The following is a 16,009-nucleotide window of genomic DNA, read 5'->3' as shown; positions in this document are numbered from 1 at the left end:
AGCTCTGCGGCTACTTGGCCCTCTAGCCAGGGACATGGAGTAGCACAGCCTGCAGCAAGAACACAACACCGTTCATGTGATGAAACCTCCAGGAAAATGTCCGACCAGAGTTGGCAACACCTAATGGCAGGGCGTCGCCACGAGTCTAGTTTCCTGTAATGTCCTTTAATTGCTCACAGCATTGTCACTACTGCCACTTAAGATATAATTGTATATTACTGCCAACCAGTGTATGATGTGGGTGTCTCATCACTGAATTGTCTTTATGCCTTGAAAGTAGTAATTTTAAAAAGTTATAGGTGTGACCTATTTTTTTTTGTTGCTCTGAAAACAAAACACAACCAGTCCATGCGTTTAATTGGGTTTGTAATCTGTGTCATTCTTAACGTTCATGAATGCCACTCCTAACATCTACCTGGTCCTGAAGGCTATAAATCACGTGTCCTACTGCGAATCGGTTCAAGATCGGTACGCTCAAGGTCATTTCATTAACAAGAATTTTAATTTGGAAGAAAAGATCATGGGTTATTTATTGCCTGTCCCAAGGGCATTTCCCAACATTTGAGGTGTGGGCAGTCAATCAGATTTCAGCATCTCTGTGACATTTCTAGCTGCAACAGACCAGATAATCTGCTTTTAGTGTATGTTGGTTGAAGGACAAATATTGGCCAGAGCACCGGGGAGAACTCACCTGCTCTTCTTCGAAATAGTGCCGTGGGATCTTTTACATCCACCTGAGAGGGCAGATGGGGCCTCGGGGTTTAACGTCTCATCGTCCTCGCCCCTCCCTCTCTCTCTAACCTCCTCCAGCCCTACAACCCTCCGAGATCTCTGAGCACCTCCAATTCTGGCCTCTTGTGCATCCCCGATTTTCATCACTCCACCATTGGCGACCATGCCTTTAGCTGCCTGGGACCTAAGCTCTGGAATTCCCTCCCTAAACCTCCTCGCCGCTCTACCTCTCTCTCCTCCTTTAAGATGCTCCTTAAAGCCTACCTCTTTGACCAAACTTTGGTCACCTGTCCTAATATCTCATTATGTGGCTTGGTGTCAAACTTTGTTTGATAACGCTCTTGTGAAACACCATGGGACGTTTTACTACGTTAAAGGCGCTATATAAATACAAGTTTGAAATACTGCACCTCCGACATTGCAGCACTCCCTCAGTACTGCACTGAAGTGTCAGCCTGGATTATATGCTCAAATATCTGGAGCGGGATTTGAACCCATGCCCTTCGGGCTCAGAGGCGAGAGTGCTGCCAACTGCAACCAGTGCTAACCCGTGGCCTTAGGAGATTTTGGCCATATTAAGGGCTGACAGACACTGCACAGAGACATGGAACATTCAATGAGAACGGTGGACTTCAGCTGATAAAGACTGCCTACAAATGGAGTGTAACATGAAACAGATCCCATTCAGTGAAGAACTTTTAAACAGAAAAAGAGGGGGGAAAATACATACAAAAAGAGCGGCTGGAGAATTCCCTTTTGAAAATAATCACAATTCCTGGAACTTCCAAATAGGAAAAAGATTCTAAAATAAAACAACCAATACCCTAAAACTGGGCTTTGCCCGTGAGTCAACAAAGCCCAAACCAAGTTGACAAGTTTTCTCGGTAAACACAACCAAGCCATAAAAGGCCTTCCATTGTAATAAGCCCTCAGTACTAACTCCAGGCTCTAGCACCAGCTGCATGTTCTCACTTAATTTCACGTACACACAAACAACATGCACGCTACACATAAAGAATGTGCATGTGCAGACACGCACACATGAACAGTGTGCACACATAAACAATGCACACGTGCACACTGAACAGTGCACACACATAAATATAAACAGTGCACACGTGCGTACATAAATTCCCCAACCATGTCGCTAGGAGAACTGCAAATCCTGTTTCCTCTCTAACCACAAAGAACATTAATGCAGTTGTAACCGTATCTGTTTACCTTGTTCTGCCTGTAATGATCCTGTGCCGCCACCAGGTCATCTTTGAGAATCAGGGCATTTTGGGGGTTTTTTTAAGGCTCGTCGAGGTGAGGGACATCGGTTGCAGGGTAACAGAGCACTTTTCCACATCTGGTACCTCGTGTCTGCATGGGGTGTTCCCAGGTCCATTACAGTATGGCTCGGATGCAGAGTAAAGCTTCCTCTACTCTGTCCAATCTCAGAGGACTACCCGTTCTGCACCGTTATGGATTTTCCGATTCCCGTTCCAGCCCTCCTGTCACTTTTATACCGGCACTTGCTTAGGTCTGATTCCGGAAGACTGGTGTTTGGAGCCGGATCCCAGTGTTTAATCTCCGAAACCTGACTCTCTTATCCCATTGGCAGAATCATTGTCCCATTTTGTACATGAATCTACAACTGCTGTCGGGATAATGGGGGCTGGTTTCATTGAGGCGGTCTCTCAGAATCCATCCTAAAAACGCGCAGTGTAAAAATGGCTTCAGATTGCCAATTAGTGCTCAATTGTGGGGAGGTCCTCACTATGGAACCTCACACCAACAAGGAACTGGAACCAGATCTGTATAGCTGGGATCGTACTTTGCTAGGTGTAGGTTTTCCAGTGGCTGGGTAATTCCACACTGGGCCACAGACCAGTTCAAAGTTGTACAGTAATCCCCATTGTAGTGAATGGAGCTGGTCTAGGGTTGCCAACTCTAGTTGAATGTATTCCTGGAGGTTTCATCACATGACCCGCCCCCACGCTCCAGGCATTGGTCGCCCAACACGTCCATCCTCGTGGTGCACCGCCTTTCCGCGCCAATTGGAAAGCAAACAGACTCTTCATCGGCTAATAGAATGATTTTTGTCTGTCGGTCAAACAGCCTTTTTTCCCCATCTCCAATATTTTTATAACTAATAAACAGAAGTGTTCAAAGAAAATGAAGAAAACACTATTTTTAATGCCTGGAGATTAATCTTCAATTCCTGGTGACTCCAGGCCAATCCTGGAGGGTTGGCGACCCTAATCTGCTCTCGGTTGCTAATGGTTCCCTACCCATCATCTATTTAATTGGAGCACCGAGCGGGGATTGTGACCCAAAGATTAATGACAACACTTTGAACAAAAAGCAGATTTTCCTCCCCATTTAAAGAAAAACTTTCTAAACTGTGTACGGGTCACACAGTGCAAACACAAAGCCTGCAGCCTTTATTCTAGAAGCACTCCTGGGTTCACAGGTCTTAAAGACTAGCAACTAATTACATTAGATCTTACAGCAACAACATCAACAACTTGCATTTATATAGCACCTTTACCATAGTAAAACGCCCCAAGGTGCTTCACAGGAGTGATTATCAAACAAATTTTGACACCGAGCCACATAATGAGATACTAGGACAGGTGACCAAAAGCTTGGTCAAAGAGGTAGGTTTTAAGGAGTATCTTAAAGGATGAAAGAGAGGTAGAGAGGCAGAGAAGTTTAGGAAAGGAATTCCAGCGCTTAGGGCCTAGGCAGCTGAAGGCATGGCCGCCAATGGTGGAATGATTAAAATCGGGGATGCGCAAGAGGCAAGAATTGAAGGAGCACAGAGATCTCAGAGGGTTGTAGATCTGGAGGAGGTTACAGAGATAGGGAGGGACGAGGCCATGGAGGGATTTGAAAACAAGGATGAAAATTTTAAAATCCAGGCCTTCCTGGACCGGGAGCCAATGTAGGTCAGTGAGCACGACGGATGATGGGTCAACGGGACTTGGTGCGAGTTAGGATACAGGCAGCAGAGTTTTGGATGAGCTCAAATTAATGGAGGGTGGAAGATGGGAGGCAGGCCAGGAGACCATTGGAGTGGTCCAGTCTGGTGGTAACAAAGGCATGGATGATGGTTTCAGCAGCAGATGAGCTGAGGCAGGGGTGGAGACAGGTGATGTTACGGAGATGGAAGTAGGAGGGCTTGGTGGTGGAGCGCATATGTGATCGGAAGTTCATCTCAAGGTCAAGTAGGATGCCAACGTTCAGCCTTAGGCAGTAGCTAGGGAGAGGGATGGAGCCGATGGCTGGGGAACAGAGTGGGGAACAAAGACAATGACTTTGGTCTTCCCAATATTTAGTTGGAGGAAATTTTTGCTCATCCAGTACTGGATTTTAGACAAGCAATGTGACAAATGAGATGCAGTGGAGGGGTCGAGGGAGGAAGCCTTACAGTACAACCGGGTAGCTGGGAGGGAAGAGAATGGACATTGCTTGGCATTGGCTTGACTTAGTTAGTAGCACTCTTGCCTCTGAATCAGAAGGATGTGTGTTCAAACCCCATGTAATCTAGGTTAAGACTGTAGTGAAATACTGAGGGAGTGCCACATTGTCAGAGGTAGCCTTCTTTAGATGAGATGTTAAATGTGGGCCCTGTCACCAATACCAGGAAAAACAGATTAACCATTCATTTTTTATGGCTTGTGGGATCTTGCTGTGTGAAAATGGCTGCCACGTTTACCTGCAAACCAACAGTCACTGCATTTCAAACCAATTCACTGTCTTTGAGACGTTTCTGGGAGATAGGATCAGGTGCTCAATAAATGAAGGGTTTTATTTCTCTTTGTTTCATTCCAGTTCCTCCTTTGTTTCATAGAATCGTACAACACAAAAGGCCATTCGGCCCATCATGCCTGTGCCGGCTCTTTGAAAGAGCTATCCAATCAGTCTCACTCCCCTGCTCTTTCCTTATAGCCTTGCAAATGTTTCCTTTTCAAGTATTTGTCCAATTCCCTTTTTGGAAGTCACTATTGAATCTGCTTCCACCTCCCTTTCAGGCAGTGTTAAAATAATTTTCTCTGATAAACTTTAGAAAGCCTTCAAAAGCTTCTCCCTGTGTATCTGTGGGGAACCTTCAGCTGCTTTGGCATTAAAAAAAGTAATTTGTATGAAAAACAAGAAGGCTAACCAGCACATTTTCCATTTCATCACAGGAGCCCCAGAACTGAACTCACATTTGGAAATAATTTACTGCTAGAGGACTCCATGCACAAACAGCTTCGAGCACTCGTTGCACAGGCGAGCTGAGTGCTCGGCAACGCAAGGTCTGAACCCAAGGGGAGGGAATGTCTGCTAAAGTTAGAAACCTTTGTTAATATTTACTCTGGTTTCCAGCTCCTTTGGCAGGCCAACACGGCGCTAGAATAGCACTTACTGGAACTGACGTCTGGCAGGTTGGACAGAGACAATCCATTTGCAGCCCGGTCCCATAAAGAAAGAATGAAAGAAAGAAAGAAAGAACTTTCATTTACATGGCACTTTTCACGACTTCAGGACGTCGCAAAGCACTTCACAGCCAATGAAGTACTTTTTGAAGTGTGGTCACCTATTGTAAGGTAGGAAACGCGGCAGCCAATTTGCGCATAGCAAGGTTTCACAAACAGCAATATGATAACGACCAGATAATCTGTTTTTAATGATGTTTGTTGAGGAATAAATATTGGCCAGGACACCGGGGAGAACTGCTCTTCTTTAAAAAAATGCCTTGGGATCTTTTAAGTCCACCTGAGAGGGCAGACTTGGTTTGACGTTTCATCCGAAAGACAGCACCTCTGACAGTGCAGCACTCTGTCAGTACTGCACTGGAGTGTCAGCTTAGATTATGCGCTCAGTGGAGTAGGACTTAAACCCGCAACTCAGAGGCGAGAGTGGTACCACAGAGCCATGGCTGGCACAAATCTTTGATGGAGAGTCTCTGTCCCCCCCCCCCCCCACCCTCCCCCCCTGCTGAAGTTGGGTTATGATGTGGAGATGCCGGTGATGGACTGGGGTGTACAAATGTAAGGAATCTTACAACACCAGGTTATAGTCCAACAGTTTTATTTGAAAATCACAAGCTTTCGGAGGCTTTCTCCTTCGACACTCACCTGACGAAGGAAAAAGCCTCCGAAAGCTCGTGATTTTCAAATAAAACTGTTGGACTATAACCTGGTGTTGTAAGATTCCTTACAAGTTGGGTTACGAAAGGACATTTCTCACTAGAAGCATGTCACGGGATGAATTTTGTGAGGCTCCGTTTCCAACCTGGGGTCTTGCTCAACCCAAGCACAGATTGTACGATGAGCCAGGTGGTCAGCACACCTGATTTATGGTGCTCCCAATTTTCAGCTGATTAGTACGCTAAAGTCTGCTCCAATCTATGATCTCAACAAGCGAGCCTCCGTGGAGTGGACATTTGCAAAATTTACCCGTGAGTCACACAAGAATGAGACAATGAGAAAAACAAGGACAGTGGGCTTCGGGCACTCTGACCCATACAGCACTATATTTATATGTTTTCCATTCATTCTGTGTTCGGTGTCGCTATCAAGTCTGGTATTAATTGCCCAATCTCTCGTTGTCCTTTAGAAGTTGGTGATGGACCTTATTCTTGAAATGCTGAATTGCAGCAGTTTGATACAACTGAGTGGCTTGCTAGGGCAGTAAAGAGTCAACCACGTTGGTGTGGGACTGGAGTTACACATAGGCCTGACTAGGTAAGGACGGCAGGTTTCCTTCCCTAAAAGCACATTAGTGAACCAGTTGGGTTTTTATGACAATCTGACAGCTTCATAGTCACTTTTACTGGTAACAGATTTGTATTTCCAGATTTTCTTTTCAACTGAACTCAAATCTTTAAACTAACAGGGTGGGCTTTGAACTCACGTTCTCTGGATTATTAGTCCAGTAATATAACCACCCCGTACAGAAGGATAATAATGAAGAAGCTCCTTTTTTTATAATCCACCTGCACCATTCTCATTGGCTTAAGTGGCATTAGGCAGTTTGCTAACCCCTGCCAATGCTGGTCTATACCAACTGCTAAGATTGCTGCCAGAGTACCCAGATCAGACTTCTTCCCAAGAACCACAGAAGCATCAACCATCCTTCCCCCTTCCCCATCTCCTCCCCCATTAATTGGCACAGATTGAGCACTCACAGTCTAAATAAACCACAGGCATCAATCTAGAGTCGATTTCAAGAGTTCATTGAAGCCTTGCCCACCAGCTGTGCATCTCAGGAAATTGAGGGCACGTTACCCACCATTTTCTGTCCATCAATCTTAATAGCTACATGAACTGAGAAGATTAGTTCCACATCCTAATACCCCATGGGTATTAGTCAACCAACACAATACACCACCATACACCCCACTTCATTTCTCGTCCCTTGCCCCTTCTGTCCTGAAGGAGCTGACCTATGCAGGGCTATGTTGATAAAGGTACTGGTGGTCCTCCAGTATCTTGAAGAAATAGCCATTCTTCACATGAGAGCCAGGACAGTGAGCAATTTGTCCATGGCGAAGCATCAGAACCACATATAGCCACTTACCTGCAGAAGTCCCATGATATTCATCAGGCATCCCCTATTCCCACCCCAGCTGAGATTAACTAACTCAGTATTGACCAGAGGTCTAACCTGGGATAGTCTTGGTGCACATGACTTAGTACCACACCAGACAGTGCTTTTATCCACTGAGCTGTGTTTTGGTTGCTAGGGTTTCCAATTCTGGTTGGATGCATACCTGGAGATTTTCATCACATGACCTCCTGCCTCCCCCCACCCCCTCCATTGGTCACCCAACACGTCCATCCTCACAGAGCACCACCGTTCCCATGTCAACTGGGAAACGAACAGACTCTCCGTTACCTGATTGGATGATTCTTGACTGTCAGATAAACAGCCTTTCTTCCCCATCTCCAATATTTTTACAGCTAATAAGAAAAAGTGTTTGAAGAAAATGAAAAAAAAACACAATTCTTTTTTTAATGTCCCGATGATTTTTCTCCTGGGTTTTGCTCGCAGCATTGACCAGGAGATTAATCTTCAGTTCGTGGAGACTTCAGGTCAATCCTGGAGGGTTGGCAATTCTATTGGTTGCCTTATTAACTACTAACCCCAGCAAAGCTCAATTCTATCAACGGACTGGATTAATGTCTGGTAATCTTACTGACACACAGCAAGGGTTCTCGAGTTGCAGTTCTGGTACCGAAACTCCTTGTTAAATCTAAGGAGGCACTAAGGAAACACCCATGGCATTGTTATCTGGTAAACGGTCAGGTTGGTAAACAGAAGAGAACTCAACAACACAATCATTATCAAGACAATATATCTGACACCCAATTTTTTTCATGAGAAAAATTAAACACGAGAGAACAAAACTCAAGAAAGCCAACAGTGTCTGACAAAAGATGCAGAGTGCACTGCATTGCCAAGTTTAAGATGGCTAACACAGTGCCGTTACAGAGTTCTAGTGTAGGTCCATCCTACAGGGTTTGGGCCACTCTGGACTCCCCTCAGTGAGGCAACAACTCGATCCAACACAACTGCAAAACCATCAGGTAAATTAAATAGATAGAGTTCAAGTTTTTTTTAATCAAAAATGAAGAAAGATTTAACAGTAAAGAAAACCAACAAAAGGCAACAGTCACAGACAATGTAACCAAACCAGAATGTAGGGTCTCTGTACTAGCACCGGTAGATCAAGAAGTGGCTGATGAACAGATCAAATAGTTACAACCTGCTGACACACTGCTGACAGTGGTTTCAGCTTCAGAATTAAAGGGATGTGCTGCACATCAAAGCCTTGCACACGGATCTGGATGTCCTGTCCACCCAAAGACAGGGACCTGGTAGATGAAACAGTCCAAAGTGTCAAGTGCGTGTCAACAGGTATTGTTATGAGAAAAAAAGTGTTTTGAGATTTTTCTGAAGTGCATTCAACTTGAGAGGTTTGTTGATTTTATATAAAAACTGTTGTTCGACACATTGGAGATACAATGGTGTTGGAAGACGGCAGCTCAGTCTGTAAGACATTCAGAATGGTCTCATAGTTGCACTTTGATCGTTAAAGCTGAACTTTTCTGCAACAGCGTCAGAAGCTGGTTTAGGAAATAACTATGAATAGTGCTCATGGAATGGGAACTCACCAGGATTTGGATGAGGCACGGGCATAGACCTCTGCTGCATCTGGTTTGATGTGCCAGCCGTGTTCAGGTTCATCTGACTCATGGTCTTTCTCGGATCATGCCATGTTGTTATCCTGTCTACATGGCTGTAAAAAAATGATTGAAAGAAAAGTTAGATTCAACTCAAACTTCTCCTCCCTGGTATCAAATTAATACTTGTACGTGCAGCAAATCCATTAAGATACTTCCCATGGCATTGTTTCTGTCACACTCTACTGCGTTCTCGGAGGAACTTCAGTTGTCAAGCCACACACACACACACACACACACACACACACGCACGCACGCGCACGCACGCACGCACACACACACACACACACACACTCTCTCTTTGATACCACACTGCAAATCTTTCCTCCATTTTGGGAGTTATTTTCTCCCACCTCATTACATTTCCCAGCCACACAACAGTCGCCAAACTTAAGAGGGTAAATAGAAACAGCTCCCTTGAACACAAGAACCTAAGAAATAGGAGCAGGAGTAGGCCATACGGCCCCTCAAGCATGCTCCACCAATCAATCAGATCATGGCTGATCTTCAACCTCAACTCCACTTTCCTGCCCGATCCCCATAGAGTCCAAAAATCTATCCATCTCAGCCTTGAATATACTCAACGACCTGAAAATGGCTCGATTATCCCTACTCTCTGTTTTCTGTCCGTTAACCAATCCTCTATCCATGTTAATATGTTACCCCCAACCCCACGAGCCCTTATCTTGCGTAACCTGGACATCTGAAGGTATCAACTTGACCCACCCTCAGATTTTCCCCCATTCCCTCCCTTTGGACTCCACTTGTCTTCTCAACTAGGTTGTTCAACTAAGCTTGGCAACTCACAGTGAGGCAAGGGGAGGTAAAAGAAAGAACTTGCATTTATGCAGCGCCTTTAATGACCGCAGGACATCCCAAAGCACTTTACAGCCAATTAAATACTTTTGAAGTGTAGTCACTGAGTATTTTAGGAACCATGACAGCCAATTTGCACACAGCAAGCTCCCACAAGCAGCAATGTAATAATGACCAGATAATCTGTTTTAGTGATGTTGGTTGAGGGATAAACATTGGCCAGGACACCGGGGAGAACTCCCCTGCTCGTCTTTGAGCCACAAGGATCTTTCACATCCACCTGAGGGGGCAGACTTCATCCAAAAGAAGGCACATCCGATAGCACAGCCCTCCGTCAGTACCGTGGCTGAGATTGTATGCTCACATCTCTCGAGTAGGTACTTGAACCCATGACCTTCTGACTCAGAAGCAAGAGTGCTACCAACTGAGCCACAGCCAGCACCTGGGAAGGAGCGATGGGAGAACCAACATAATGGGCTGTCATATTGAACTAATCATTAATACTTCCACAAGCTGTGGCGTTGGACAATCTATTAAAGTAGATTGTTTGTTATTGTTTTCTTTCACTTCATGGCACAGTTGAAGACTCCTATGCGTGCAGTTATGGCAACCGAGAAACCACAGCTTTCAGGGCGTTTTTATTTCTGACTCACCCACCCCAACTCTCTCACTTTGGAAAAAAAAAACAATCCATTGTTACTGCACTGCTCTTCGTGTCGAACAGGCAGGATGCACAGCTCCCACCCAGCAAAAGTATAATGCCGTGTTACGGCCACGTGCTCCATTGTGTAACCCATGGAACTTGTCTCAACATGCCTGCTCGTTCATCTTTGAGATAAGACCACACGCATGCATTAAAGAAAAGGAGGCACAAATCTCCCACAGTTACACCCAATTTCTTTGTAACCATTCAGCTGAAATTGCTGAGAGGTCTTTCAGAAGCACACTGTCCATTAGAAATTAACAATAGCTCATACAGGTGGACTAAAAAGAAAATATATTTAACATACAATTTACCTTATCACCCATTTAGGCCTGTTTATATAACATTACGTATATTTATATATATTTTTAAATTGCATTGTTTTGACCCCCTCCCAGTATTTTCAAACCAAGGTCTCCCAGTCAAGGATACAAGGCTCCAGTATCATCTGTGCCCTTTCCTCCAGCCATGGTCAAGTTCCAAAGAGATGCTTTCCTCATAAATGGGATTTTTCAGGTGAGAACCTCTGGAATATCTTTTTCAGTTTTTTAAATTAAATGGCAAAACCAGTTGTAATAACTGATGCTGATTCTCAGAATATAACTACGGTAATGATACGGTAATGGTACAGACACGACCGGCAACTCTTTGGTACTCTGCTGCTCCCTACTCAAAACAAAATGGTCTTCCCACACCACAGAAAGTGTTGAGGAAAGTGCAAACCAGGCATGATTTAGGGGCCTGGTGAACACTCAAACTATAATCCCCCATTCTATAAACCACCTCAAGCTCAGGGTATAATAAACAGGATTAAGAGTTTACATATGTTTTCCATAACTTCATCATTACATTACAAACACAGTGCTGTCAACTCAGAAGATACAAGCCATACACTTCTCTTTTTGGATTTTCTCTCGGATGATGTCTGATAAATTCCCATATTAGCCCACCAAATAGTCTTCTCCTGGGTTGCTCTATTGATACACAGTGATGAGCCCCAGGGCCATGAGAAATAACCCAATTCACCATCAGCAACAAAGAGCTGCATTTCCCTGGTGAATTAGACCAGACCCAAGACTGCAGCCCATTTTACATCTCTCCCGATTTTTATTTCCGTTGACTTCAATTACTTCCCGATATGTTTGAAGTTGCCTCTCCCTCTTTACAATGAAAGGTTTGAAACTCATATACGGTAGAGCGAAGGCTATGGAACATTATGAGGTCTGTTGTACCCCTGGACACAGACCCTTCTCTCTACTGGGTGTGGGGAAGGGAGCACAATTAGTTTGCCAATTTTCACAAGGTGGATCCTGAACTAGTGGGTCGATTGCCCAACTGATATTAAGCCATAAGAGATCGTTTTCCAGGTACATGTTGGTCGTGCAAAATCTTGCCCACCACCAGCGCATATTGTAAAATCACATTGCCCACCGTTTTCCAATATGGGCTGGCAGCTGGTGAGGGTCCTTGCTGCTGGGTGCACATTGAGAAAATTACTCCAATACTGATCAGGAAACTCCCACATTCATCACTGGTCTTTGCTGAGTTAACTGACCTCAGCTAGGGTGGCAGTACGGCCACAAAAACTGGCTTCAGGACTCTTTGATGAGGGGAAGATTAAAAAAACTGACCAGGGTTCCCCTCTCCCGGTCACTTCGACTGAGGACAGGATTAGGCTCAGCTGTGCTATCCACCGTGATTGAATAGCCTTCCTGTACTGAAGGAGTGCTGCGCTGTCGGAGGTGCCGTTCTTTGGATGAGATATTAAACCGAGGCCCCATCTGCCCTCTCAGTGGATGTAAAAGATCCCATGGCATTATTTCGAAGAAGAGCAGGGGAGTGCCCTGGCCAATATTTATCCCTCAACCAACATCACTAAAACAGATTATCTGGTCATTATCGCATTGCTGTTTGTGGAACCTTGCAGTGTTCAAATTTGCTGCTGCATTTCTTACATTACAACAGTGACTACACTTCAAAAACAAAAGTACTCTACTGACTGTAAAGCGCTTTGGGACATCCTGAGGTCATGAAAAGGCGCAATATAAATGCAAGTCTTTCTTTTTTATTTCTTCCATCACTCTCTACCTAGGCTCACATATGAGTGAATGGGCGTTTGGCAATGTACTGGATTATAACTGGCACCCACAGATCTGTGCCCCAACAGGACTCAGTGCCTTCAGGATCGGGGCGAAGAACAATGGGGTGAGAAAAGAGAAGGAATAGGGGCTCTGCTACAAACAACTCACGCTCTATAGAGAAAAAACCATAAAGACTGCCACACGGTGGCTGGAGTGCAAAACTCTGCTCAATCCAGCGCATAGAAACAACATTGCACGGTTAAAGAGCGGATGTTTAAGTATTAAAAAAAATCTGTGGACTGTAACCTACTCGTGTTGAAACTTTCCAATAAGCAGCAGCCCAGAATGTCTATCAGCCATAAATGTAGAGGAGCTCGAAACACATGACCGAAATTCTCAGTAGTCCCATAAACATTTCTGAGCAGCCTACACTGTCGACAGATGGGGCACAGATTTTTCTGCAGTGATTTTGTGCTGTTTTTCACCAAAGGAGTCCATTTTGGAGGGTCTTACGGTACATCTGCTACCCCCTAATCCCTACCCACCCCCTCCCCCTCTCCAATATAAAGATCAAGGTGCTGAACTTAAAGTCAAGAATCCTAGGATGTTTAGGCTTTGGTTAGTAGCCTGAACACACTGATTTAAACAATGTGTGTAAAGTAATTACTATAAAGCCTACCAGCTACCCACCTTTGGTATGAATGTCACATGGGAGATCATGCTCTCTCATCCCATCCCTCCTCACCCCACACACCAATGCATAGATAGTAATTAAAGAAATCTACCCGCAAAGAAAACAATGTTTAATCTTCATGCACTGTCCAATGTGAAGAGGTTTTCCTCACAGGGACATTTTGAGGAAGATGTAGTTTGTATTGGCGTATTGGATGAGAGGTTAAACCAAGGCCCCATCTGCCCTCTCAGGTGGACGTAAAACATCCTATGGCACTGTTCGAAGAAGAGTAGGGGAGATCCCCCTGTTGTGCTGAACAACATAAACATTTGGGGGAACCTTGCGATGGGCAATTTGGCTGCTGAGTTTCCCTTCTTTCTTTCTTTCTTTCTTTCCTCCCTTCCTTTCTTTTTCAATCAAAAACTAGAACCCAGAGACAAAGGCTGACCACTCTGCTGGATGTAAAGAATCTTACGGGCAGGGCAGGGCAGGAGAGGAGTGAACAACTTGTATTGTGCACATATATCACCCACTTCAAAATGAATACTATCGACTCAGTTTGTAAAGCAGGTGTCAGAGGGACTACATGACAGGCGCCAGAGGGACTACATGACAGGCGCCAGTCTTGTTGGATCAGTAATTTATTACTGTACAAGGGAAACCAAAGAGTTATTGTGTAGATAACAAATGAAACATTTTCAGCCGAGCCAGTACAACTGGTCTGAGACGTGTGTGTGTGGTGTGTTTTGTTTTTTCAAGGTGCACAAGATGATTGCTCACCGTGTTTGGCAATTTAAGGTGTGGATGCTCAGTACGTTCTAAAAATAACATCCAGATTAACCGAGGTCTGGCATGCTGGCTGATAAAAGTTCAGGGATGCTGGGTCAGTTTGCAGCAGGTCTTGACAAAAAAATGGGAAACATTGCACAACTTTGGAGACGCGGCCACAGAGCCACCCCTGGAGAAATTGTTGCTATGGACTGCAGGCCGTGTAACCATGGTTATGCAGTTGCCCTCAATGAAAAATCTTGGCATGGGGCAGTGTATTCCGTCTGAACACTACACTTTTGCCCCTGGAACAGGAGGCTGAATCCAGTCTGGGGACTGGTGAGGATGAAGGCATTTTGCACTGTGACGGCAGCCTCACTACCGCTGTGACACACAAGTAGCATAACCTCTTGATACCCAGCAACTTGCCATAGCAACTGCACGGCCCTGGACTGTATCGCCAGACTGTGTCCAGAACCACTCCACCTCCGAGAAAACAAGCAATAAATATTAAATTCCAACTACACCAAACCAGTCCCAACTGAACTATCCCACTCTGAATAGAAAGAAAAGAAAGACTTGCATTTTTACAGCGCTTTTCATGATCTCAGGATGTCCCAAAGCGCTTTGAAGTACTTTTAAAGAACATAAGAAATAGGAGCAGGAGTAGGTCCATACAGCCCCTCGAGCCTGCTCCGCCATTCAATCAGATCATGGCTGATCTTCGACCTCAACTCCACTTTCCCACCCGATCCCCATATCCCTTGATTCCCCGAGAGTCCAAAAATCTATCCATCTCAGCCTTGAATATAATTATAATGACTGAGCATTCACAGTCCTCTGGGGTAGAGAATTCCAAAGATTCACAACCCTCTGCATGAAGAAATTCATCCTCATCTCTTAAATGGCCGACCCCATGTCCTGCGACTATGCCCCCTAGTTCTGGACTCTCTAGCCAGGGGAAACAATCTCTCAGCATCTACCCTGTCAAGCCCCCTCAGAATCTTATATGTTTCAACAAGATCACCTCTCATTCTTCTAAACTCCAGAGAGTATGGGCCCATTCTACTCAACCTCTCCTCATAGGACAACCCTTTCATCCCAGGAATTAATCTAGTGAACCTTCGTTGCACCGTTTCTAAGGCAAGTATATCCTTCCTTAGATAAGAAGACCAAAACTGTACACAGTACTCCGGGTGAGGTCTCATCAATGCCCTGTACAACTGTAGTGAGACTTTGTTAATCTTGTACTTCAATCCCCTTGCAATAAAGGCCAACATGCCATTTGCCTTCCTAATTGCTTGCTGTACCTGCATACTAACTTTTTTGTGTTTCTTGTACCAGGACACCCAGGTCTCTCTGAACACCAACATTTAATAGTTTCTCACTATTTAAAAAATATTTTGTTTTTCTATTCTTCCTACCAAAGTGAATAACCTCACAATTCCCCACATTATACTCCATCTGCCACCTTCTTGCCCACTCACTTAACCTGTCTATATCCCTTTGCAGACTCTTTGTGTCCTCCTCACAGCTTACTTTCCCACCTAGCTTTGTATCGTCAGCAAACTTGGATACATTACACTCGGTCCCTTCATCTAAGTCATTAATATAGATTGTAAATAGCTGAGGCCCAAGCACCGATCCTTGCGGCACCCCACTAGTTACAGCCTGCCAACCTGAGAATGACCCGTTTATCCCTACTCTCTGTTTTCTGTCCTTTAACCAATCCTCACTGTTGTAATTAATGTAGGGAAACGCGGCAGCCAATTTGCAAACAGATAGATCCCATAAACAGAAATGAGATAGATAGCCAGATAATCTCTTTTTGTGATGTTGGTTGAGGGATAAATATTGGCCAGGACAGCATGGAGAACACACCTGCTCTTCTTCGAAAAGTGTCATGGAATCTTTTACATCCACCTGAGAGGGCAGGTGGGACCTCGGTTTAATGTCTCAACTGAAAGACGGCACCTCTGACAGTGCAGCACTCCCTCTGTACTACACTGGGTGC

The 16,009-nt window shown here is 44.8% G+C and overlaps 1 protein-coding gene and 1 long non-coding RNA gene across 3 annotated transcripts in view; one reads left to right on the top strand and one right to left on the bottom strand.

The window, feature by feature from the left end:
* The window catches only part of wwtr1 (WW domain containing transcription regulator 1), a 130,248-nt gene that overhangs the window by 35,413 nt on the left and 78,826 nt on the right, over positions 1 to 16,009 (bottom strand). For both annotated transcript variants that reach the window (XM_067994999.1, XM_067995000.1), the window contains exon 2: positions 8,886 to 9,010. In XM_067994999.1, coding sequence (XP_067851100.1) covers positions 8,886 to 9,010 — 125 coding nt within the window. The remainder of the gene's footprint in view (positions 1 to 8,885; positions 9,011 to 16,009) is intronic.
* LOC137331293 (uncharacterized) lies at positions 4,946 to 12,848 on the top strand. The gene is made up of 3 exons (XR_010965419.1): positions 4,946 to 5,312; positions 10,872 to 10,989; positions 12,566 to 12,848. It is a non-coding gene; the product is annotated as an uncharacterized lncRNA (long non-coding RNA).

Source organism: Heptranchias perlo, chromosome 13 (genome assembly GCF_035084215.1).
Source record: "Heptranchias perlo isolate sHepPer1 chromosome 13, sHepPer1.hap1, whole genome shotgun sequence".
In the NCBI taxonomy this organism is placed as follows: domain Eukaryota; kingdom Metazoa; phylum Chordata; class Chondrichthyes; order Hexanchiformes; family Hexanchidae; genus Heptranchias; species Heptranchias perlo.
This window is presented reverse-complemented; position numbering and strand designations above follow the sequence as displayed.